Source organism: Vombatus ursinus, unplaced genomic scaffold (genome assembly GCF_900497805.2).
Source record: "Vombatus ursinus unplaced genomic scaffold, bare-nosed wombat genome assembly UNPS02014175.1, whole genome shotgun sequence".
NCBI lineage: Eukaryota > Metazoa > Chordata > Mammalia > Diprotodontia > Vombatidae > Vombatus > Vombatus ursinus.
This window is the reverse complement of record NW_020953953.1, coordinates 855,983-881,495: the sequence shown is the minus strand read 5'-3', so window position 1 is coordinate 881,495 and position 25,513 is coordinate 855,983. Positions and strand designations below refer to the sequence as shown.

Sequence of the window (25,513 nt, the reverse complement as noted above, 5' to 3'; positions counted from 1 at the left end):
GCATGGGGGAGGGGAGGGGCAGAGAGCCCGTTCAAAGGTTCATAGATAGGGAATAGAATCTTGAGGCCGGGGAACAACACGAGTGCCATTTGGGCTGGGGTATAGCTCTCTGCTCCCCTACAGGCAGGAAACAAGGTCTCTCTTAGACAGGGGTGGGTGAGATGTCTCTCTGCAAGACGCATTTAGATAAATCCATACGGACATGCAGACAACTTACAGCACCTGAGCGGTCCACACCAGGCCGACCCCCCACAGAGCTAATGGATCCTGGAATACTCGGAGGGGTGAGATATTTCCAGCTCTGAATCTGGGGTCCCTTCAAGGTCTGAGGCAGGATTCAAGCTCAGGTCGTCCTAACTTCCTAACTCCAAGTCAAGGGCTCCGTCCACTTCTCCAACCCCCCTCCTATATCCCGTCTTTATTTTTCACACTCTGCTCCTGCCTTCTCACTGACCATTCATTTCTTGGCCCCTGGATATCTGATTTCTCACCCCACCACTCAACAGAAGCCGCTGTCTCCAAGGGTACCAGTGATAGGCTGGGAAAGGTGGTTTTCTAGAGGAGTATTGGCTTAACACTGAACACCCGTGGACTTGTTTGCTCTCTGTCTGCCCCTCTCTCTCCCCAGCACAGAACAAAAAACCCCATTTGGGGTTTTCTTGGCAAAGATGCTGGAGTGGTTTGCTATTTCCTTCACCAGTTCTCTTTACAGATGAGGAAACTGAGGCAAACAGGGTTAAGTAACTTGTCCAGGGTCACACACCTAGGAAGTGTCAAGTGTCAGAGACCAGACTTGAACTCAGGAAGATGAGTCTTCCTGACTTCAGGCCTGACATTGTATCCAGTAATAGTTTAATAAATGCTTGCTGCTATAGACCCTTCCCCAAACCTTTTTTTTTTTTTTTGATGAGGCAATCAGGGTTAAGTAACTTGTCCAGGGTCACACAGCTAGCGAGTGTTAAGTGTCTGATGCCAGATTTGAACACAGGTCCTCCTAACTCCAAAGCCAGAGCTCTATCTACTGTGCTACCTAGCTGCCCCGAGACCTTTCTTTCTTTCTTTGGCAATTGGAGTTGTGACTTACCCAGGGTCACACAGCTAGTAAGTGTCAAGTGTCTGATCTGAGACTGGATTTGAACTCAGGTCCTCCTGACTCCAGGGCCAGTGTTCTATCCACTGTGCCACCTGGCTGCCCTCCTTAGGTTCTTTCTTGAGGTGATCTATGGATTCTATTCATTGGCACTTTGTTTTCTGTGCTCAGAAGTTCAGGGCAGTTTTCCTGTGTTATTTCTCGCATTATGGTGTTGCCGTGTGGTGGGTTTTTGTTTTTTGTATTTTTTGACTTGTGGTTTTCTTCTGGGAAACCTATAATCCTTAAATTGTCTCTTTGCATCTGGTCTTTGAGGTCATTATGTTTTTGCTTACATGAAAAGTATCTTTCTTTTCACGTTATTGTTGTTTTTTTGCCCCTCTTCTTCCAGATTGTCCTTCACTTCCATATATTTGCATTCCCAATCAGTTAATTTCTCTTTTGTTTCTTTGGTGAGACTTGCCATTATGGATTCACATTTTCCTATTCTGCCAATTATTTCTGCTGTGCAGGCCATACGTTCTGCTGTCACAATGGTCATTTCTCTTTTAAACCATTTAGGAACAGTGTGAGATGGTCAGTCCTCTCTTCTGAATCCACAGGATCCCCTTCCTCATCAGGTATTGATTCCTTTTCCTTTGTCTTGAAATACTTATTCAAAGATGCCTGAATTCTTTCACTTGGTCTGGAGGCCATTTTTCCTTCTGCTATTAATATCTCCACATTGGTCTATCTGCCTGTGCTCATGGTGGTCTTTGAGTTTTCTTCCTCCTGAGCTCTTTGGTAATTTCAGTCTCCCACCCACCTTGTTCCCCTATTGCTCACTTTATGACTCTCTCTCTTCTAATGGGGGCTGGATCTCAAAGTCTCTCAGCCTGCTCCCATTCTGGGAGGATGAGAGCGTTGTTCCTAGGTCCCTGCCCCAAGTCATTTGTGGGGAGATCGAACTGGCCCCAGCTGGATGATGGGCTCCTTTTCTCAGGTTTAGTGGAGTTCCATGTAGCCCCATGGGTCTTTCCCTCTCTTTCTCAATTCTATGTCTCAGCAGTTCAGAACACTGCCATATCGATGGCTATCCAAGGCTAAGCAGATTTTTGCCACTGGGAGTGTGGATCTCTGAGGCACTGGGAGGAGGTGGAGAGTTGAGTTCTACTGCAAGCCTAGACACAGGTCCTGCTCCATTCCCTCTGTTGTGGTCCAGAACACTGCCACTTGGCTATTATAACCTGAACAAATGTCTACCCCTTTGAAGTTAGGATCTCTGCCGCACTTGGAGGAGGAGGGGAGGGTCCCACTGTGGAGTGCAGCTCTGCTGCAAGTCTGTGGGTTGGCTAGTGTGGGGAGGGGGTGCTGAGTGAGCTCTGGTTAGGGAATATTGACCTTCTCTGCTGGTAGTTTGAGGGTTTTGTTTTTAACTTTGGGTTCTCAGAGTCCTAGACTACGGAGACAGCTGACATTTCTGTGTCTGGTGCCTAATTTCTATTTCAGGGTCAAACTACTCCAAACCTCCAAGCTATAGAAGGTTGTCTTCTGGTCAAGGAGGGTGGTAAGAGACCAGGTGATCTCCCCACTCTCCCCCAAGTAATTAATTCCTTCTCAGGGATAGAGGGTTTTGTTTAAGGAATAGCCAGGGGGCCCGTGTCACTCTAGATTGAAGTTAACAGAGGGGAGTAAGGCCTAGGAAGACTGGAAAGGCAAGAAGGGACCAGGTTATAGAGGGCTTTGAATCAAGAGGATTTGATATTTGATCCTGGAGGTGATAGGGAGTCACTGGAGTTTGAGTAAGGGTGAGACAGGGTCAGACCTGAGCTTTGACAGTGGGGGCGACCTAGGGCAGGGAGACCAGCAGCTATTGCCACAGTCCAGCTGGGAGGGGATGAAAGCTCCCCGTCCGTGCCCCGGGCTCGTGCCCCGGGCTCCTGCCGGCTTTCAGCAGGGCCCCCTTTCCTCAGCTCTGCACTCTTCGGGCAGTCTTTCACGTGTGCACGGCTGGACGAAGGCACTCCCCGGAGCATCTCTTTGCGTTTCGTGGTCAGTATTGGGCCTGGTGTTCTCCTGTCTTGGCTGAAGTCTGTGTGAATGGGAGCCTCCTCTAACCACTGACACGGCAATTTCAACCAGCGATCTGATTCCTGTTTCAAAAACCACACCCAAAGCTCCTTGTCATCCTCCCCTCTAGCCCGTCAATCACAAGCGTGGGTGGCCTTCCCCAGTGCAGATTTGTGGGAGCAGGGTTTGGTTTCACGGGTCTGTCTGCCCAGGCCGGCGTGGAGGTGTGGCAGGGAAGGACCACCGCTAAACCTTCGCTTTTCAGGCCCTTCATCACCTGGTGCCTTCCAGCCCTCTTCCATCTCACTCCTCCTCCTCCCTTAACCCTCCCCCCAACAAGACCCCCCATACTCTGTGCTCGGGCAGCCGTGGCTGCCGGCTGCTCCTCAGACAAGACACTCCGAGCATCCAGACTGCCTCAGAGAGCGCAGCTCTGACGGGCTGGCCATGATGGTTCAAGGCAAAACGTCCAATCGCCAAAGATGATGTTACGGAGAGCTCACGCAGGGCAAGCGCTCACCTGGTGGTCAGAAGCGATGCAAGGACCCTCTCAAAATCTCTCTGAAGAACTCTGGAATTGACTGTGACGTGGGAGTCGCAGGCACAGGACCGCCCAGCACGGTGTGCCCACATCAGAGAAGGTGCTGTGCTCTATGAGCAGAGCAGAATTGAAGCAGCTCAAAGAAATGTGAGATGCAGAGATAGAGAGAATCCCCCCAAAGGTTCCCATGGACTCCTTGTGTCCGACCTGTGCTAGAGCGTTCCGAGCTCGTACTGGTCTGACCGGCCAGTCGGATGCACTGTAACTTGACTCTAGTCCAGTGACGTCACTTTGGTCCTCTGAGAAAGGACTGCCACCACCACCCGTCTTCCAAGTCTGGCTGTTTCCACTGGCTGTCCCCCACACCTGGAATTCTCTCTCTCCAGCTCCTCCAGGACTCCTTGTAGTCCCAACCAAAACCCCACCTTCTGCAAGAAGCCTTTCGTAAGCCCCCTTAATGCTGGGGCCTTCCCTCTAAATTATCTCCAGTTTACCCCGTTTATGTCTCATACATAGTTGTTTGCAACTACCTGAGGAACCCTTGGCAAGTCACTTAATCTGTCTGCCTCCATTTCCTCAACTTTAAAATGGGGATCAGAACACCTTCTATCTCCCAAGGCGGGCATGACCAAATGAGCCATTATCTGTAAAGTGCCTGGCACACAGTAGGCATTTAATAAATGCTTCTTCCATTCCATGCACCCCAAGTATCATTTGAGCCTCCAAGGAGAATCAATGTGTGATCCTTCCATTATTCTGGAACATCTTTCTTCTACTTTATTTTTATAAGTGAATGTCAAGACTGATAGGATTCAGTTTCTCCCGTTATGTGTTTACTGACTGGTTATGGGACAAGGAGCTCACATCTTAAGTACAAAAGTCAAACTGGAACGTGTGAAGCCTAAAACCCATGATTATTAGCACTGTCTCCCTCCTTTCTTCCCTGCAGACGGGGAAGGGCGGGAAAAATTACTTTAAAGCAAGATCATGTGCTGTGGTCGCGTCTGGCAGAATGTAAATGCCTTGAGCGCACGGAATGTTTTACTTTTCTTTGCCTTCAACCACGTCTGAGTTTCTTTGTTTTGACCGCACTGACCGTGGGGAGTGGTGCACAGTGGGTCAAGTCAAGCAGCAATTATTAAGCACCTACTGCTTTGGCTTTTAAAGGCAAGCAGGTAGTAGAGTGGGTGGAGCATTGGACTGGGAGTCAGAAATTCCTGAATTCAAATTAGGCCTCAGACACTTAATAGCTGTGCCACCCTCTGAAAAAGCGCCTAATCTCTGTCTGTCTTGGTTTCCTACCTGTAAAATGGGGAAGAGGGCAGATAGGTGATACGGTGGATAGAATGCTGGGCCTGGAGTCAGAAGAGCTGAGTTCAAATCCAGTCTCAGACACTTATTAGCTAGCTATGGGATCCCGCGCAAGTCACTTAACCACTATTTGCCTCAGTTCCTTATCTGTAAAATTGGGACACACTGGAGAAGGAAATGGCATATCACCTCAGTATCTTTACCAAGAAAACCCATGGACAAGTCCAGGAGGCCATGTAGAGTTGGACACAACTGAGTAACTGAACGGCGGCAAAAAGTGGGGATGATATCAGTAACTGCTTCCCAGGGTGGTTGTGACGATCAAATGAGATAATCCGTGTAAAGTGCCTGGTACGCCTATATAAACAGTAGCTGTTGTACTTTCATTATTATTTGTCAGGAACTGTGCTAAGCCTGGGGACACACACACACACACACATATACACACACAAAGCAAAAAAATCCGGACCCTCAAGAAGCACGCCACGTGCAAACAACCTTACATACACAAGACATAGACAAGCTAAATCGGAGATTAACTACAGCATTATGGTGGATCAGGACCTTACGGAAAGTAGAATTTTAGGAGATCTGAAGGAAGCTTGGGAAGCCTGGAGGTGATGAGGAGAAAACGGACAGCGGGGGGACGGAGGGTCTTGTTGGAAGAGGCCAGTGGATCAGTCAGTATGTGAGAGGGGACCAGGCGGTAAGAAGATGGAAAGGTAGGAGGGAGCCAGTCACGAATGGCTTTGACAGCCAAGCAGAGGATTTTACATTCAATCCTGTAGTGGCCAGGGTGCCATTCAATGGAATGCTGGTTTAACAACTGGCTTTCTGGGGGGAAGGGGGGAAGCCACACACACACATATGTGTACAGATACAGATATTTGTATGTGTTATAGACCTACGTGTGTGTATATATACACATGCACATATATTTGTGTGTATATTACACACATATACATACATATGTATGTTTATGTATGTTGTTATTTAGTTGTTTTCAGTCACGTCAGACTCTGTGACTCCTTTTGGGATTTTCTTGGTAAAGATACTGCAGTGGTTTGCCATTTCCTTTTCCAGCTCATTTTGCAAATGAGAGAACTGAGGTAAACAGGGTGAAGTATATACATGTACGTAAGTTTATTACAAATTTTACCTCATATAAAGGAAGCATAGCACACACTTCATAATTCATAATAAAATATACATTACTCTTTATTGTAAATTCCACGGAGCCAATGGATTCTTAACAGAATGTTCTCGTTGACTTCTGCCTAACTCTTGTATCTGTAGCCAGCCTATGGTTGCAGTTTAACCATGATTTGACAAATGGAGTTGCATCCCAATCTGCTAATTCTTTTCCCAATAAATTTATTGTCATTAAGTCAGATACATGATTTACTGTTAAACTATTTCTCACCCTCGTACAAATTATATTCATTAAACGGAAACCTCTCTCGGCTTCAGCTGTACTGATGGCAATAGCGCTAATAATCTTTTTAGCTTTCTGTATAGTGGCAGGTATCGGAACGTTGTTTGCTTCTACATTATTATCTACAAAATCACGAAAATCGTTCAAATCAATTTCATGTTTTAAAATTTCACTTAAGTGATGTAATTTTTTTTCACCAGCTCTCCATGGTGAAGTAAGTTCTTCAAAAGGCCAAGTAGATGGCTCTAATAAATCAAAATAATGACAAATGTTTTCATCATTTCTCTCTGATAAGAGACGTAAGTTCATGTGTTGAATTATATTTTCCAGTAGCACATTCCTAGGAAGAGCATTAAATGTATTATGTTTACCAAATGGAATGCCTTTAAAGTTGTCTGACTTCATTAAATCTTCAACTTGAGATTCATGCTTTCCAGTACCAATCTTTAATCTTTCCAGAGCTCTTATGGTGCATTTGATTAATTTTTGTGCTTTGTGAATGTTGGATGATTTTGACTGTAAATGCAATGCAGTTGAAAGTAATGAAAGTTCTTCAAGAATATCAATCATTAAAGCAAGGTCTTGCAAGAAATTACTATTAGCTAATCTCTTTGCCAAACTAGAATAAGAAGAAGAATGAGAAAAATGCATATATAACGTAGGATATGCGTGCCATATGGCAGTAGCGGCTTGTAAACTGCATGCTGCCCATCTCGGGCCTAGCACTTGACCAATTTTAATAATTTCCATTTCAAGTTCTTTAGCTACAGTTTCCAGTTCGGTTTGATTTTTATTAGATTGGTGATAAATGGAATACATTTTGTCCAGAAATATTTTTAAATGATTAACTTGTTTTATTTCAGATATTGAATCATCCAGTGATAATTGCAATTGATGGCTTAAACAGGGCCAAAAGATGATTTTAGGAAAATTTTCTAACAGCTTTGTGGCTACTCCAGACTTTCTTCCCAGAATTTTATTAGCACCATCAGAACAAAACGCAATTAAGTTCGCTTTCAAATATTCGTTATCAAAGCCACAATCATCTAAAGTAGACAACAACGTATCGAAGATACACTCCGCTGTGGTCGACACCAATTCTTTTAAAGCAACAAATAACATGATGGGTGCAGGTGCGGACTGAAGTGCGCACTGGAGATAAATCACCAGGGTGCTCTTCTTTGAAATCGTCGTCACCTCATCAATGACGACGCAGATTTTGGCATTCTCCTCTACGATATTCTTAAACATCTTCATCTTAATTTCTTTTGCAATGTGTTCTGCTATTCTCGTTGCGCTGTATCGTGTACGTAAACAATTGCCTATATCTATCCCATTTTTCTCCTGTAATTCTATTGCCCCCTCAATATCGGATAAAGGCCGATTACGTTTGACTAAACTGTAAACAGTTTTGAAAACTCTTACGGTAGCGTCGATATTTTTATTATTTAGTTTATGGACTATATTTGAAATTGAGTCATCAGCTGACTCTTTTAACAAGTTCTGAATTTTAGTATGGGCTTTAGAAACATCATGTTCCCTAATTTTTTTTCTCAGAGAAGCCTGTCTCGTAATTTTGTTACTGCCATTTGGGGTGATTAAATAGGCGCTCCATTCCTTGGACACGTGGATGTGCTTTTCAGCTGTCATTCCCAAGTGCCGAATGGTGGAACAGTCCTTACATCCTAATTTGCCTCCTTTTATCTCAAGCCATTTGTACTGTTCTGAAAACAGAAATGCTTGTTTTTTGTTCCAACAATCTGGAAGCGTAAGATTATCTATTCTTTCCCTGAAGGAGCATGATGGTTCCTCTTCGATGACGAGTCGTCCAACAGACTCGAAGTCGGGTTCCGCTGGCTCTGGCGCTTCCCAGGGATTTTCACTCCTATCATTATTTTCTGCGTCTGTCTTCACCTTCTTCACATTTAAAAAACTCAACAGATCACTTTGTCGTTTTGGTATTTTAGGGAGCAAAATCTGAAAAATAATGTTACGTTTAGTTAATAAAATTCATGATACCGTTTGAGTGTTATCATAAAAATTCTGTTCATGATTTCTCAGTTTTTGAAATAGCATAAATTTTAAGCTAAAATACTTGTTTGAACTTGTATTTCAGTTTTCACGTATAACTTGGGCGGGACTTACAAATTCTTGCAAAATTCATCGTCAGTTTTTAAAATGCTACCATCGACAACAGTGCCACACTCAGACCGTGAAGAAATGCCTGACAACTCTCTGCTCCAGCAAAGAAGTCACTCACTTCACCGACTAACGTGTGGAAGAATGTAGTTCCAACACAAATGCGGATTGATATTTTCATCTACATGATTAATGAGTGAGATAAAAGTGAAACAATTTGCCACTGGCTTGTCCCTGATGCAGGCGGCTTCTTTGCTGAATTGGGTAATACTATTCAAGGACGAGAAGGCTACTCCATTCACAATGTAACAGCCATAGACACGACCCGTTTTGAAGCGTAACCTGCACCGTTCCCGTTTTCTCCGTCCACTGGAATGTGGATGGAGACCGTCCCAGACGGAAAAGCCTCCCGAGCGTCTCACCTTCAGGGACACTCACCTCGCTCAAAGCGCTCTGGACCGGCGGGCCTGCTGCTTCCTGGCTGCTCCGCTCTGTTTCTGCCTGGACCTCACCGTCGCCACATTCTCCGGTCGTGGGATAGCAAGGACGTTCCTTCGGTTGCCTTTCCCGGGCTGATGCGCCCAGGCAGACGCTCTGTGTCACAGCTGCGTCTTCCACTTCCTCTCGAGGCTCCCGACTGAGGCGATCTGAAGGAATGTGTAAAAACGTGTCGTCAGCCACTCTCCTCATCCCCTCCTGGTTCTAAGTTCTGTAGCTGCCATCAAAGATGAACAAGTTCAGTTTGGACCAGAGACAATGAAGACAGTTAAGGGGGAACTGGCACGTGTGACAGGTGACAAAACAGGAGGGACAGACGCCACCTGCCCACCCGCCCACCACAAAATCATTTAGGCCCAGGGTCTGGCAGGGACTTACAAACTGCACTGAAAACAATACCCTCAACAGCAAACGTACAACTCCCGGCGGACACAAAGACGGAAACACACAGGAAGAAGCTCAGAAAATCACTCAAATGAAAACGATTTGAAATCTCGAGCGTGCCCGGCCCAGTCACATGGGTTAAAACCAAGCAAACCAAAGCCCGCCATCAGTGCGCTGGGAATGAGAACGACGGCGGGCCGTGACAACACAGACTGAGAGTGTGAGGCAGGGGCTCAGGACCCAGGCTGCCGCGGCACCGTAGCGAGGAAGGGAGAGCAGAAATGGACAGCTGCCAGCGGAGGCCGCACAGAGGGAAGGCAAAGCGCCTCGACTCCGCGAGGGGGACCAGGCGGGTATTACCGTGTTTCCGGCAACGTTAACAATCAGCAGACATGGACGTTTACGGACACATGTGCAATCAGTGACAACCTCGGGGGCTTTTCATGTTACATGCTCGTTTGTCTCGTCCATATCCTACTGTACACACGTGAATACCTGTGGTTGTTCAAACAAAGCTGGTTATTCAGAACAGTTCACATTCAAAGGCAGAGTCAGAGCCTGATGGGACCTCAGAGGTCCTCCCGTCCAATGCCCTCAGGGCCACAGGCTCCTAAGTGTCTGAGGCGGGACCTGAGCTCCCGATTCCTGACCCCAAGCCCCCTGGGTTACCGATCCCTCCTCTTGGCACGCGGCTTCTCTGTTCTTTACCCCCGCTGTTGAGTGACCCCAGACTAGCAATAAAGCAGAGTCAGGCCAAACCATCCGACAGCCCCTGTCAGGAAGTGCATGCCACATTTGTTGTTGAAGAGCGTTTTAGTCGCGTCCAATTCTTCACGGCCCCATTTGGGGTTTTCTTGGAGTGGTTTGCTGTCTCCTTCCCCAGCTCATTTTACAGATGAGGAAACTGAGGCAAACAGGATAAAGAGACTTGCGCAGGGTCACCCAGGCAGGAAGTGTCTAAGGCTAGATTTGAACTTAGGAAGATGATTCAAGTCCTCCTGACCCCAGGCCCAGTGCTCTATCCACTGCACCACCTAGCCGCCCCTATTCCACACCATATGCCACACCCTGACTCCTCCACCTCTCTATTCAGGATGAGATGACGGAGAGTTGGCGGGGGAAGGCAGGGTGCAGAGAAGGAACGTTCTCTTACCAGTTACCTACCACTGAGCTTGTTCAATACAGCTCACCAGAGCTTGACAGTCTTCAAGAGTCTTTACTGTTTATGAGAATGAAGGTATTGTATATATTGGGAGTTAACAAACTCCCATTGGCCCATTGGCCAATCTGGCCCACCATCTTTTCTTGAACGGCCTCGTGAGCAAAGCATGGTTGTTACATTTTATAATCCTTTATTTTATAGTAAATACTTTACTTAATAGAGTAAAAACCATTCTCAGACCGTGAGCATGCAAAATGAAGACCCGCTGGCCCAAAGGCCATCCTCTGCTCCCCCCCCCCCACCTCAGCCCTGCATCGCTTGAATCGAGCTGTTCCGTTTCTCTGAATTTCTCATATTTGCCATCCCTTAAGACAAAAGAACATTCAATTGCATTCAGAGACTACAATTTGTTCAGACGTTCCCTAATTAATGGACACCCATTTATTTTCAGTATTTTGTCAGGCCTCTTCACATCCTGGCTTTTCTGTATTCAGAGGAGCAGGGAAGGCACCTCAAGGGCCCGACCCTTGTTTCTCTCATCCAATTAAGTTTCAAGGCCAATTTCAATGCCCTTGAAGCAAACACTAGTGTGGCCTATGTGTAGCAGGGCCTTAGGAAAGGCTTGCCCAGCCTCCATAGCAAGGCTCTGTGAAATGGTGTTCTGATTATCCCGTTGGATTGACTCCTGGGTTGGCTGGTTTTGCTTAACTCCCTCCTTCCTTTTTTTTCTTTCTTTTAAGTGATGGCTCCCTGACTGGGGAAGGGAGGAGTGACATGCTGGGAAATGAAAGTGATGGATAAATAAAATATAGCAATACAAGTAAAGGAAAAAAGACAGAGTTGAAATGTTTTGGCAATGTGTCCCAGAAACAACTGAACGCAGTCATCCAAGGTCCAGTAAACCAAATGACACAAACTGTGGAGGGAAGAACACTTTCTTAAGTGAGAGCTGCTGAGAAACAGTCAGAAATTAGGTTGGGGCATCGCTTCACATCATCGACTTTAAGGACTTTCAAGTAAACACGATGAATATACATTTTAGATAAAAAATAAAGCGGAGTTGCCTCAGAAGACTACTTAGAAAGGCTATTCAAAAGCTATAGTGAACTGACACAGATTCATCAGAGAGATGTTTCTAAATCTGATCAAGTAAGAAAGGTAGGTAGATGGTGCAGTGGAGAGTATCTGGCCTAGAGGCAGGAAGACCTGACTTCAGATCCGGCCTCGGCCACTTACTAGCTATGTGACCGTGGGCAAGCCACTTAACCCAGTTTGCCTCAGTTTCCTCATCTGTAAAATGAGCTGGGGAAGGAAGTGGCAAACCCCTCCAGTATCTTTGCCAAGAAAATCTCCAATGGGGTCACAAAAAGTCAAACACAACTGAAATGACTGAACAATAACAAGTGAGAAGACGGCATTCTCAATGGAAAAATCAGAAATGATCACTGACCTCCTGAAAAACTGTTCAAATTCTCCAATAATTAACTAAAAACTCCAAGACACTACTTAAATTGGCAACAAAAAAAACCCCAAAAAACAAATCTTAAAACCAATTCGGTGTTGATGGGACCAAGAATAAAGACATATCATCATACTATTGGGACGGTCAGGAATTGCCGTGAACTTATTGGAACAGAAAACAGCAATCTCCAATGAGAACTAGGAAGTGTTCATGCTGCTGGACCCAAGGAGCCCACTGGCAAAAACACATCCTAAGGACGCTCCCCAAAGGGAGGAAAAAAAGACCTTTATACCAAAGTATCCACAATATATTATTCACAGCGGCAAAAACGAGGGAAACCCCAGTGCCCAGCAATTAGTGATGGCCAAAACACAGTGGAGTGAACTTGGTGGAACGTCGTCAGGCCATACGAAATGACAAACAAAGAAAGATGGGCCGAATCCACCTTTGCTCCACAGAACCGCCAAGACCGACAGTCATTGTTTTTAATGGCCTTTGCACACTGTTGGCTCGAGACTGGACCACGCTGCTTCAATTGGCATCTCTTTGAAGACCAGTGAGGTAGAACATTATTTCGCTAGACCATTCGTAGTGTGTGTTTCTTTCTCCGAACACTTTCTGTTCATTTCCTTTGACTGTTTATCTCCTGGGGACTAGAAGCAACTGGGAATCGATTACCAATCGACATGACGGATGGAATCAATGTCAAAAGCTTCCTCCTCTCAAATACCGAAAAGAGAAGCATCTTCCACGTCTATGAGGACACAGGCACGTGGTACCGGAGAACAGTAAGTGGCAGAACTGAAGAGGGAAGCTTAGCCTCCCCAAGGTCTTTCCCAAATGCCTCAGGGCTTTCAGGAGAACACCATCGGCCCGTCTCTCACACACTCACTCACTCACCTGGATAAATGGCTCTGGAGACGCCTGCCTTGAGCATCAGTGGTGTTTCTCCTCTCTCCAACTGGGAGATCACATCAGGTTTGGAGGGTGGAAGCCCTGCCCCTGGGGAGAGAAATCAGGAAAGTGGGCACAGAGGGCCCTGGGGGACAGCCTCAGCCACTTCCTCTTCAGGGGAAAAAAAGAGATGCTCAGACAGCAAAGCGGACGGTACAAAAGGCCTCCGAGTGACAGTCTGGGTTGGAGTCTGTCCCAATTCAAGACCGGTCACACGTCAGATCTGGGCCCTAGACCCACAGCCTGCTAAGAGCGGAGGGTCTTTCTTCGTTGGCCTCATGTCTGCCAAGAACGGAAAGGATGAAGGGAAGTTATGAGCTCAAGGCCAGCCAGAGGAAGCTGGCAATGCCCTGGCACCCGTGGACGGGAAGCATTCATCAAAGGACACACACTCTTGACCAGTCCTGCACATGAAGCAGACTCAGGCAGCCCTTCAGACCCCCAGCAGGGCAGAGGGGAGAATACAGAAATGCCCAGAGTCACAGGGGCAGCCGTGCTTACCCACGGAGATCAGGTTTTCATAGTTCTCCAGCATCACGTCCCTGTACAGGGCCCTCTGGGCGGGGCTCAGGCGTCTCCACTCCTCTGATGAGAAGTCCACGGCCACATCGCTGAACGTCACTGGAAGCTGAAACATCAAACCCATTGCTGTGGACCAGGGACCACCCCTCCCATGTCCACGGGTGACCCAGCAAGTTGGTGTGGGGTGTAAGGAGGGGGTCCTAAAGCCCTGAGAGTTTTGGGTACTAGTTTTTTTGGTAAGACAGATGGGCAGCAATCTCATTTGTGAGGGGAGAAAGGGCAGAGCTAAGGCCGACGTGGACTCCTCGGCCCGTCGCCATCTCGGTGTGGGCCAAGATACCTAAAAGCTCTTTTTTGGATGATGCCTAGAGACTTGAGCTGTTTCCATTTTTCTTCCTCTGCGGACCCCACTCCATTCTCCTGTGCATCCCCTGACTTGGGTGTCAATGAGCTCTAGAGCTCCTTGGCCCGCCCCACTGAGACCCTAGGGAGATAGAGGCCCCACCGTACCCAGAGCTGCACCCAAGATGGTGGGCCCATGACAGAGCTGCCCTTCTCTAGCCCCCTAACTTCCATCAACCCAGGCTGGGCACTCAGAGTGAGGGCTCAGGGGCACTTGGTCCCTGGGACTCTGGGGCCTACTCACCAAGGTCTGGGGCTCCCAGGCTATATCCCTGCCAGGCATGGGGGCAGGGCCAGAGCCTTGGAGAGATGCCGGGAGACCCTGGTCAACCTGGTCAAGTCCTGAGTGTTCTCATCTGTAAGATGAGGGGGTGGCACCAGCAGCCTCTGAGATCCCTTCTCCCCATCTCCCCAGCCTACCCTTCCTGGCGCTCCTGCCTCTCATGGATGTCAGCCATACCCGTCGCATTTCTGGCACTCTTGCACAGAAAGAGGCGTGATGGGCTCTAGAGAAGGGACTGGCGACCTCTGAAGCTAGGAAGGTCCCACTGGGGCTGTCATCCTGACAGCTGGCAAGGCTGGGGGAAGAACTGGCGGGTAGAAGGCAAAGAAGAGAGTGGGAGAAAAGAGAGAGAACGGGGTGGAGGTGTGTGTCAGCCCTTGGTCCGAGAGGCATTTTTTCAGGGGATTGCTGGCTGAGTGGAGAAAGGAATGAGCTGGGAGCCAGAGAGGAAGCGGGGCCAGAGGAAAGAGAGTGAGGCAGGGCTCAGCTGGGAGGGGATTCCCTGGAGAGGGAGGGAGGGAGGGAGGCGAGGGGCTGGTGGTAAGGCCATGAGCTGGGAAGAGGCAGAGCACACCCGCTGGGCTTGGCAGGCCAGGCACATTCAGACACAGCTGTTCTTAGACATGGTCCTTCAGCCATGAGCAGGTTGGCCAATCCTGGCCGGTGGTGTTTTTCTGAGTCCTGTGGAGGGCGGGGGCATAGCCAGGCTCTGCCGTTCCCCGAGCCCCTCAGCCACCCCTCCTATTCTTCCTGCTCGGCCCTGATCGTCCCCTTAAACTTGCTAGATCCGTCGATCATCTGGGCCTTGGTCCCCCAAAAGTTCTTGGCTTCTGCCTGCCTGCACTGAGCCTGCGCTTTCGGGGCACTGGTCAAGCCCGAGGAACCCACTGTCCCCCTGAGGCTGCCCTGCCCCCACCTTCCAGAAGCTCAGTTGGCCACCAGGATCCCGTGCGCTTCTTGAATCAGTTCTCAGGCCCGTGGAGGCTCCCCGCTTCTACGTCAGGAGGTTCAGCTCCATCGGGGTGGTGATGTTATCTCGCCCGCATCCAACGGCCTGCACAGCTTCTCCACTTCCCAGTTCTCCTCCCTCCAGCTCCGGACACAGGAGATGCCCTGGGGGAGGGCCATTAGGCCAGGGCCACGGCAGCCCCCCCCCCAGCAAGCGCTCCGCTGGGCTCCCCACTCACTCCACGCGGCTGCCTCTGCCATACTTCAGGCTACCACCACCTCGGAGAAGGTCGTGGGGAAGGAGCAGAGGAGAGCACTTGGGCTAATCAGATGAAAAGGGCGGTGGGTGGCAGTGGAAAAGAGTACAGGCCTGGAGGTAGGAAGTCCCAAGTTCAAATCCAGCCTGAAATACATCCTAGCTGTGTCAGCCTGAGTGAGTCACTTCATTTCTGTCTGCCTCAGTTTTCTCAACTGTAAAATGGGGCTAATAATACTATCTGCCTCCCAGATTGTGATGAAGCTCAAATGAGATAATAATTGTGAAGCACTTTGCACACTGTAGGAGCTATGTAAATACTGGCGGCTGCTGCTGCTGCTACTACTACTACTACTACTACTACTACTATTGATGGTGTTACTCGAAGGTGATTGAGAGGCAAGGAACTCAGGAGTGGGACAGTGGCAGAAGGAAAAGAAGGTGGGAAAGGGCAAGAGGAGATAAGGAGGAATCAGTGTTAACAAAGAGTGATTTAACCTGGAGAGCCAAGCAGTGAATCTGGAGGTTAATCTCCAGAGGTAGCAAAGAGGGGCATCAGGTGTGGCTACTGTACTAGTGAGAGGTGTTATCAGTCTGTTACATTGGGAAGGTCTCCAGGAGGTGCTTAGGAGGGCAGGTGTAGACACCCACAAGGGGCTCAAAGGGTGGGGGAGGGAACGCCGCCCGTCAGGGTCAACTCTGCCATACGTCTTCTCGTCCCCAGTCAAAGGCCTATTTCTTTATCAATGACCCTGAAAGGAGACACTGAGCTTCGATGGGAAAAAATATGCCAAGGGGAAACAACCCTGGTCGGGAAGAAGGAGCGGGCAGGGCTGGCCCACAAGAAGGAGGGGAAGGAGACGAATGTCTCACACCCACAAATGAGAAGAGCTTGGAAACGGGGGCTGGCTGTCCCCCAAGGGCCACAGTGACTCTCCAGGCAGAGATGGTCCAAGGAGCGCCAGAGGAAGGAGAGAAACCTCATGGTAGGTGAGGGGGCAACCGCCCTGAGCAGAGGGAGCCGGGGAACCGATAACTGAAGAGGGAGAGCTGTTGTCTTCCTGAGACAAGCATCAAACACAAAACAGAGAGACGATGAGACTTGGCAAGAGGGATGCCCACTCGCTCCTTCCAGGGGCTCCCACGCAGTGGTACGGGAGACAACCACGTCTCGGGGCAAGGACCTGAAGACAACAGGGACACAGGTGATTCACCTCACTCCTGCCCAGTGGAGGCCAGGGACGGAGACCATCATCAGCTGTCTAGGAAGATGGCGCCTGAGGAGGGGATGCCAGACACCTGGCCAGAGATGCGGCCAAACGGACGTCACGGAGAAGCCGAGCTCTTCCACAAAGTCCCAAGTATCAGAGAATGGCCCCAAGAATGAGGAAATCTGAAAAGACCCTATTTAAGTCCTCCGTCGAGACCAGAAGAAGGTCATATGAGCACTCACAGGAGGGGGGAGGCCAGCCAGAGGCAGCAGAGTCAGGGACGGGGGAGCCAGGGCGGATTACAGAGAGGTAGCCTGAGCCAGCCGGAACGAGGGCAAGAGGGTCCCAGCCAGCTGACCAGCTCCCACCGGGCAACTGAGGCACGTTTGGGACACCACAGACAGCAGGCGGAGTGCAAGGAGGACTGAGACCCTCAGATTCCCCTGAGGGCCCGCAGCGTCACTAGGGGAAGGAACAAAGTGAGGCCTGAATCCACAGAGGACGGCAACCAGGAGGTGACACAAGTCAGGCACAGAGACTGAGCGGAGGACCCGATGCCAGCTGGCTCTTCCAGACGGGCCGGGGCCTGTGGCTGCTCCACAACAACCCTGAGACAGGGGCTACTCTAGCGCCCCTACCCCAAGGGGAGGACTGTGCCCAGTTCTGGGGGTTGGAGTTTAGGAAGGTCACTGATAACCCTGAGAGTGCCCTGAGGGGGGCACCGGGATGCTGGAGGGCCTTCAGTCCACGTCCCAGAGGGATGCACTGAGTGGTGAAGACGAGTCGCCTGTTTGAGGAGAAGGCTCAGGGACATGGCGGCTGTGTCCAAGCGTGTGAAGGACGAGGGATTAGGCTGTTCTCCTGGGTCCCCAAAGGACAGAACTCAGAGCAAACGCAGACCCCGGCCAGGCAGAGCTTCCTTAACCATTAGCCTTCTATCAGGAGGTAGTAAGATCCGCTTGTCCCCACGGAAGGCCCTCAGGCCAAGGCCAAATCCAAACTGGCCCAGTCGGCTCAGGGGCATTCCTTCTCCTTGCCAGGAATGGGTTATCCATCTGGCGTGTGCTGCTCTGCCTGGCTTCAACTCCACAGAATGAGAGGTACCCCCCTGCCCCATTAGACTATAAGCTCCCTGAAGGCAGGGGCTGTCTTGTTTAGCACAGTGCCTGGCACCTAGTAGGTGCTTAATAAATGCTGACTGAATTGGAGGAGGCGGCCACTGAGTGCTTTCAACTCTACCCTCGGTGGGTCTCTGGACCCTCCTGACACCGGGCCTCATTGGGCATGAGATTTCGTACCACACGGACAGTTTCCCTGGTCCTCCATGTGCTCTCCCAAAGTGAGCCCCCCCAAAAGCCATCCCTGGAGGGAAAGTTAACAGGCTGGATGTCCACACGAGCTTGTGTTCAATATGCACAAACGGTTCTTGGTGCGAGGGCTGCGCAGAAACAGGTGTTGGAGGGCTGCAGCCCGCCGGCCCAGGGCTGGTGCACGTGGTGACATTTAATAGGGGTGACTGCAAAGCCTGACACGTGGGCTCAAACTTCCAGGGGAGTCACGTCTCCAAAGTCCTGTGACTCTCCGTCATCCATCAGAACGGCCAGAATACGCTGGGGGAGAGTCTGTGGGTCAGACCGAGATGGGCCAAGACCACTCACGGGAAGGGAGATGAGAAGGCATTTTGGAAAAGGGAGCATTGACTCACCTGCAGCCTGGCTGTCAGCAGCCCAGAAGCCATTCCTTCCTCGGGGCTCCCGTCCTCGGGCAGGGCAGCGTCTTGAGGAGCGCGGACTGGGGGGAGAGATCAGAAGGGAGGGAGACCACCGGTCAGCCCCGGAACTCCCAAGCACAGTCCTTGCAGCACCCCCAAACCCTTCCGTGCCTACGGTGCACTCAGCTTTCTCCACCACTGCCCCGAGGGGCCTGCCCCATATGTCAGGAAAAGGGTGTCAGCCAGGTGTGCTCCAGATGCTGGGTCCCCTCACCACGCCTGGCAGCCCCTCCCCTCATCTCCTGCTCACACGCGATCACGCTCTCCCCAGCATTGTGGGCAGAATCTGAAACGTCTGACGGCTCAGAACCAAAAACTAGTTATTAATGAGTCAGTGGGGGGCTCAGAGTGCTGGGTGGGTCTGGAGGCAGGAAGATCTGAGCTCAAATCCTGCCTCCGACCCTTTCCAGCTGTGGGACCCAGGGTAAGTCATTCACCACTGTCTGCCTCGCTTTCCTCATCTGTAAAATGGGGATAATAGCGCCTCCCCCCTCCCAGGGCTGTTGTGAGGATCAAACATGTAGCACATTGCCCAGCTCTGAGCAGGCACGAGACAGTTATTCCTTCCACACTGACTTTCGATGTATCGTGGGTTGGCATAAGAAATTAAATGGGAATTTTGGGGGAGTTTTGTGGATGCCGCAGACGACTCTGCAGGCCAGCAAACTCCACAGAGCCCACAACCAAATACTTAAGCCAACACCCCGAAAAAGAAACGAACAAATTCAGACTTCTTCTCTGGTATGAAGGGAGGGCCACAAAACTTAACGCAATCGCAAGGTGCCGTGCCCCTAACTCCCGTGATGGGGAAGGGATAACGGTATAAATTTCAGCTAGAGTTACTATTTTGTCATTCCACAAATTAACAGTATTTCTCCACGATGATTCCCCAAATCAGAGACCTCCCTCTTACTCCAACCAGATGTCAACCCGAGCTATCCTGCTATCAGTTCTGAGAGGACCTCACCTCTCGCCACGTGGAACTAAGGACCGGACCTCCGGACAGCCAGTCCCCGGGCCCAGAATCTCCACCCTCAGCTGGAGCTGGCTCAATCAGGGAGTGAGTGAGTGGGTGAGTGTAAATTCCCCTTGCCCACTAAATCTAGGCTGCCTCACGGCACATCCCTCTATCCATTTGGGTCTTCTTATTTATCCCATTAGTTGTGTCCCACGCTTCATGACCCCATCTGGGATTTTCTGGTCAAAGAGACTGGAGCGTTTGTCACCTGCCAGCTCATTTTACAGATGAGGAAACTGAGACAAACGAGGCTGAATGACTTGCCCAGGGTCACACAGCTAGGAAGTGTCTGAAGCTGGATTTGAACTCATGCCCTCCTGACTCCGGGGCCCACCTCGCTGTGCATCCTGCCATCTGCCAAAGTGCACATATATCGTGCCTATCACCACCACACCATCCCCCAACATTCATTTACTCTGTATTGGGCTCTGGGCCCAATAATGAAATCAATAACACCATGGCATCTGAAAAGGGCATGAGCGCTCTATGAATCAACTCAACAGGCCTGTGATTCTGGAGACAAAAGAACGTAAGCTCCCTGAGGGCAGGGACTATCTCCTTTTTGTATTCATATTCCCAGCACATAGGAAAGGCTTGATGAAGGCCTCTTTGTTCCTTCACCAACCAGCTCAGGGTGAGGTGAAACCTTCAGTGGCTTGGGTTTCCCTTTCTCTCAAGATTAGTTATCTGACCCATTCTTCCTTTCCTTTGCTAAGAGCTTACAGTGGCTCTTTGAAGAACTGTTCAGTCATGTCCTTTGACCGCTTCTGTAGTGGGGAACTACATATCCTGGATACCATGGCCTTAATCAGAGACATTAGATGTGAAGATTTCTTTCTCCCAATCACCCACTTCCCTTTTCACCGTCCTTGCACTGATTTTGTTCTTGTCATCAAAACCATCTATTTGGCTTCTGTGATGCCGGCCCTGGGTACAGATCGGAACCTTTCGTGATGTGACCTTCAATACTCAGGTCACGCATCCATTTTGACCTCAGTGCGGCAGGAGACACTGGTCAAAACCTAACTTTCACCAAACTCCTTTCCAGGTTTCCCGGCAGCTTTTGCCAAATAGGGAATTTTCCCTTAAGTGGAGAGTTGGACGTGACCAGAGGACTCAACAACAGACACTTCTCTTTATAAACCAACACCAAAACGTTTGGGTGATTATAGCTTTAGGACTGAGAATCTCTCTTTTGTATCTGTATTTTTCCAGGACCCAGTCCTGGCCTGGAACATAGCAGGCACTTTAATAAATGTTTGCTTCTCACTCTCACTTACTGGATTTGTTGCACTGAGATTACAAGGAACACAACTCAGAAGTTTCACCTCATGACTAGCAAACTGGCAAAGACGATGAAAGACTGAACCCGCTGATGCTGGAGAAGCTGTGGGAAGATGGGCTGTGGATAAGGCCAGTGGAGGTGTGAATCCTCCCAACCATTGTGGAAGGAAGCTGCCCTTCGACCCAGAGGTCCCACGGGGCAGAAAGCAAGGTCCCAAAGTGCCCAAATATTTACAAAAGCAGCTCCTTTTGCGGAAACAAGGAGCCAGAAACCAAACATGCCCATCATCTGCTGGAGTGATGGTACCACGCCAAGGTCACAAAGGACTGACGATGAGGAATGCAGAGAAGCGTGGGAAGGTGAAGGGGGGTGAAGGGATGAAAATGATGTACTCTCAACCACCAAGTGCGGATGATAACAGCACCCGCCTCACCGGCACATAGTAGGCACTCTATAAAGACGTCATTAATTTTTTTAATGTACAAGAATTTATAAGAATGGAAACGGAAATGGCAAAACAAAACTGAGAGACTTGGGATTTTAACGACCAAGCTTGGTCCCAAGAAGAGATGAACAAAAATCCGCCTCCCTCCCTCAGGACACCGGAGGTGGGGAACCATGGGTGCGGAACACTGCATACATTACTGGGGGCTGATGCTGAATTACTTTTTTTCTCTCCTCTCATTGTTTTTTTCTTCTTTGTACAGATGATGCCTTTCTAGGGAAGGATATATTTGAAAATGAGAGGATTTAAACAAAGATATTCTTTTAAAGATGTTTTTAAGGAGATTAGTATTGGAAGCAAGAATCAGTAACAACCAATGAATACAAAAGTGTGACTGAGGCTATTATTAAGGGGACAGGAGCACCGGCCTTCAGAGCTGCAGCTGGTGAGGGGCTCTGGAACGCTCTTCAAGGACACCGGCAAGGACACCAGGGGAAGGCGGAGGCTATCTGACGACAGAGGCGTCCTCACTGTGTAAGAGCTCTTCACGGTGCCTGGCACACAGTAGGTGCTTCATAAATGTTCACTGACGGATTTCCTTCTGTTTTCTTTGCTGAGAAGAATGACATTTGAGGGGTGTGGGGGAAATGGGAGGGAATAAACGTTCATATAGCACCTACTACGTGCCCAACACTGTGCTAAGGGCTTTACGCATATCTTCCCATTTGATCCTCACAACAACCCTGCAAGGTAGGTGCTGTTACAGTATTCCCAGTTGAGGAAACTGAGGCAAAAAGAGGTTAGCACATAGTGGATGCTTAAAATTTTTTTCCATTCATTCACTGAAGCTTATAAAATATTAGCAAGGGGGCAGCTAGGGGGCACAGTGGATAGAGCACCAGCCCTGAAGTCAGGAGGACCTGAGTTCAAATCCAGCCTCAGACCAAACACTTGACACTTGCTAGCTGTGTGACCCTGGGCAAGTCACTTAACCCGAACTGCCTAAAAAAAAATACTAGCAAGCCTTTGAAGTCTGTACACTTTACTGTTTTTATTCAGAGGCAGCTGATACGGCATTGGGCCTGAAGGCAGGAAGGTCTGTGTTCAAACCCAACCTCAGACACTTACTGGCTCTATGACTCCAGGTATGCCTACCTCAGTTTCCTCAACTGTAAAATGGGGATCTATCTCTCGTGGTTGCTGTGAGGGCCAAATGAGGTGATTATAAAGTGCCTGGCACAAAGCAGGTGTTTAATGAATGCTTGTTTCCTCCCCTAATTTCTGAAAAGAGATGGGGACAGGAAAACTATCAGCACCCCTGGTGGTACCAGACCATCTTAAGTGGCCTTGCCTATCCAGGGCCCGCCAGTTTTCACCAGTGGCTGAGACGCTTCCCTGCCAGCACCCTAAGAGCCGAGCCAGGACTGGGGGTGCAGGCGGGACACCCGCTGCTGAGGGTGTAGGTGGCTCGGGCTCCATGATGGCGAGGTCGAGGCTGGGCATCCGCCCTAAACTCTGGGACACGGGAGCTGCTGCTCCCTCGTGGGCAGGACCTGCAGGCCAAGAGACCTCAGACACAGCCCAGCTGTGTGACCCTGGGCAAGTCACTTCACCTGGTCTGCCAGGCCTCACGGGGGTGCTGTGAGGGGCTGAAAAGTGCTTCACACATCCTGGGGAGCTGCATGCACGCGTGCTCATGTTCTCAACAAGCCCCACTCCCAAAACAACATGCATGCAGCGTACACACCCACACCCCTACCTGTGCACACACGCACACGCATACATGCTGTGCACACACCTGTGAGTACATACTTGTGTGCACACATGTACACACACATACCTATGAGCATACATGCTTACACACTGCACACACACACCTGTGCACACATGTACACAACCACCCACACACTGGGTGTGACTCTCACGGGGGGGGGGGGGGGGGGGGGCGGGGGGGGGGGGGCCCCAGGATCAGAGTCACCACCTGAAATCCAACCGGGAAATCTGACACTCAGCCAGCTCACCAGTATTTATTAGGACCCCACGAGGGCCCCTGCCCTAAAGATCTCCCATCATAAAAGGGACGGAATGCCAGGACCTGCAGATATAGCACCGCCAGGGACCGTCACCTCGGAGGAAAGTCCCTGGCAGGGGGGAGGGAGAGCACGGCAGGCCTGGGCACGGCCTAGCCAAAGGCGCGGAAGGGGGGCAGCCAGGAGGCCACCGTCCCCGGTAGCCTACACCAGGTGGAGGGTGGCCAGGAGGAGGAGGCCTGGAAAGGCAGGAAGGTTTTGTATTAGATCCTGGGGGTAACAGGGAGCCACGGCAGTTTATTGGGCAGGGGAGTGTGTGCATGGAATAAGCAGGGCATCTATGATTTCCTCAAAGTCCTGATTAAAATGGGGATACAAAGAGAAAGAAAGAGAAAAACCCACTGCAGATTTCTGGAATTGGCTAAAGGGGCCCTGACTGGCAGCGGTGGGAGGCAGATCATCTGCGCACGCCCAGTCTCACCGCCCCTACCCCTGTCGTCGTCGTCAGGCTGAGGAGCCTCTGCGCATGCTCACCCTCACCCCCTTCAGAGCCACCCCAAGTGCCCTCCCTTAATCAAGCCGCAGAGCCTCTGCGCATGCACAGTCCCCCGCACTTTCAGTAAATGACCCACCTCCTTGCGGGTCAGTCTGGCTACTGAGCCTCTGCGCATGCTCAGTTCCCACCTCTCCCCGCGTTCTGTAAATGCCCCACGGTCTTCTCCCCACCCCTCCCCCGCAGTCTGGCCACTGAACCTCTGCTCATGCACAGTCTCACCCCCTTCTGTGGCTACCCACATCCCTGATAGAATAATGGCAGAGCCTCTGCGCATGCTCAGTCTCGCCTCTCCTACACCCCGCCCCCCCGTCAGGCCGAGAATCCTCTGCGCATGCTCACTCTCACCCCCTTCAGAGCCACCCCAAGCGCCCTCCCTTAATGAAGCCGCAGAGCCTCTGCGCATGCACAGTCCCCCGCACTTTCAGTAAATCACCCACGTTCCTGCTGGTCAGTCTAGCTGCGAAGCCTCTGCGCATGCTCAGTCCCCCCCTCTGTAGATGCCCCCCGCCCCCCCGGGCTGGTTACTGCGCCTCCGCGCATGCTCAGTGCCCCCCCCCCAGTTCTGTAAATGCCCCACGTTCTTCCCCCAACCCCTCCCCCGCAGTCTGGCCGCCGACCCTCTGCTCATGCTCAGTCTCACCCCCTTCTCGGGCTGCTCACATCCCTGATAGAATAATGGCAGAGCCTCTGCGCATGCTCAGTCTCACCGCCTCCGGTGGCCGCCCCCGTTCCTGATGGTCAGGCTGGCCGCGGGCCTCTGCGCATGCTCACTCCATGTCCGAGGCTTCTCCAGCCCCGTCTCTCAGTTGGGAGTCCCCCTCTCACTCACCCCTCCACCCTCCAGCTCCGTCCCTCTCTTTCCCCGCCCCAGCCTCCATGCGTGACTCCTACGCTGACCATCTTCCCTCCCGACCCCGCTCCAGCCCGGCAGGTCCGGCTCACCAGCTGCAGTCCCGAATGGCGGCCACAGAGCACACAGAGACTCGCGCAAGGAAGCCTCGCCCAATCAGAGGCCTCGGTGCCTCTCCCAGCCCACCAATGACGGAGCGCGCTGGTCCTCCGGCCCCGCCTCTGGAGCAGGGCTGTGCTGGAGCCAGCTCGAGAGCCCCTTGTTAAATGTCCAGGGCGCGCGTTTACAACGTGGAAATCCGCTAAGGCTTGGAGTCAGGGCCTGGTTTATTGTTTAGCTGGTTGTCTAGACTTTTAAAAAGTGACAGAGAAAATGGCAGTAGTGCAGCTCGAAATTAAAGGTGTTTGGGTACAAATTTTTTTTTGTTTTGGGGGGCTGGTTGTTAAACACTCACCAGCCTGAATGAGTGCCCCAGCTGAGTAAGGCCAGGGTGCCGTGTGAGGACTTCTTCCACCTTGCTGCTCTCCAGGAAGTCCTGCCAGACTGTGTACCCGGCCACTTCCAGGGCCACATGCCCTTCTCCCCCCACCCCTTTCTCTCCCCCATCTCCACCCAGAAATCCAGGAGGGCACAAAAGTATGGGGCCATGCAGATTGAGGAGACTGAGGCCAGGAGAGGTTATGTGACCTATCCAAGGTCACCCAGGTTGGTGAGGTTTGCTTCCATGCTGGTCCTCCCCCATAGAACACCGCATCTCCAGACTCCTGGTATTTTCACTGGCTCCCCTCCCCAGCCCAACCTGGCCATGCCTGGAATGCCCCCCCGCCCAGGATTCCCTGGCTTTCTTCAAGTCCCTGCTAAGATCCCACCCTCCACAAGAAGACATTCCCCATCCCCTTTCATTCCAGTGC

At 50.6% G+C, this 25,513-nt stretch overlaps 1 protein-coding gene across 1 annotated transcript; it reads right to left on the bottom strand.

Moving 5' to 3' along the window:
* Positions 1–6,209: 6,209 nt before the first annotated feature.
* On the bottom strand, positions 6,210–24,730 carry LOC114041542 (E3 SUMO-protein ligase KIAA1586-like). Its single transcript, XM_027860037.1, is given in 7 exon segments — positions 6,210–6,245; positions 6,247–8,403; positions 9,004–9,212; positions 12,972–13,073; positions 13,527–13,653; positions 18,353–18,438; positions 24,695–24,730. Coding segments are annotated over 6 exon segments (2,664 nt in total). The 5' UTR covers positions 18,386–18,438; positions 24,695–24,730.
* Between the last annotated feature and the right edge of the window lie 783 nt (positions 24,731–25,513).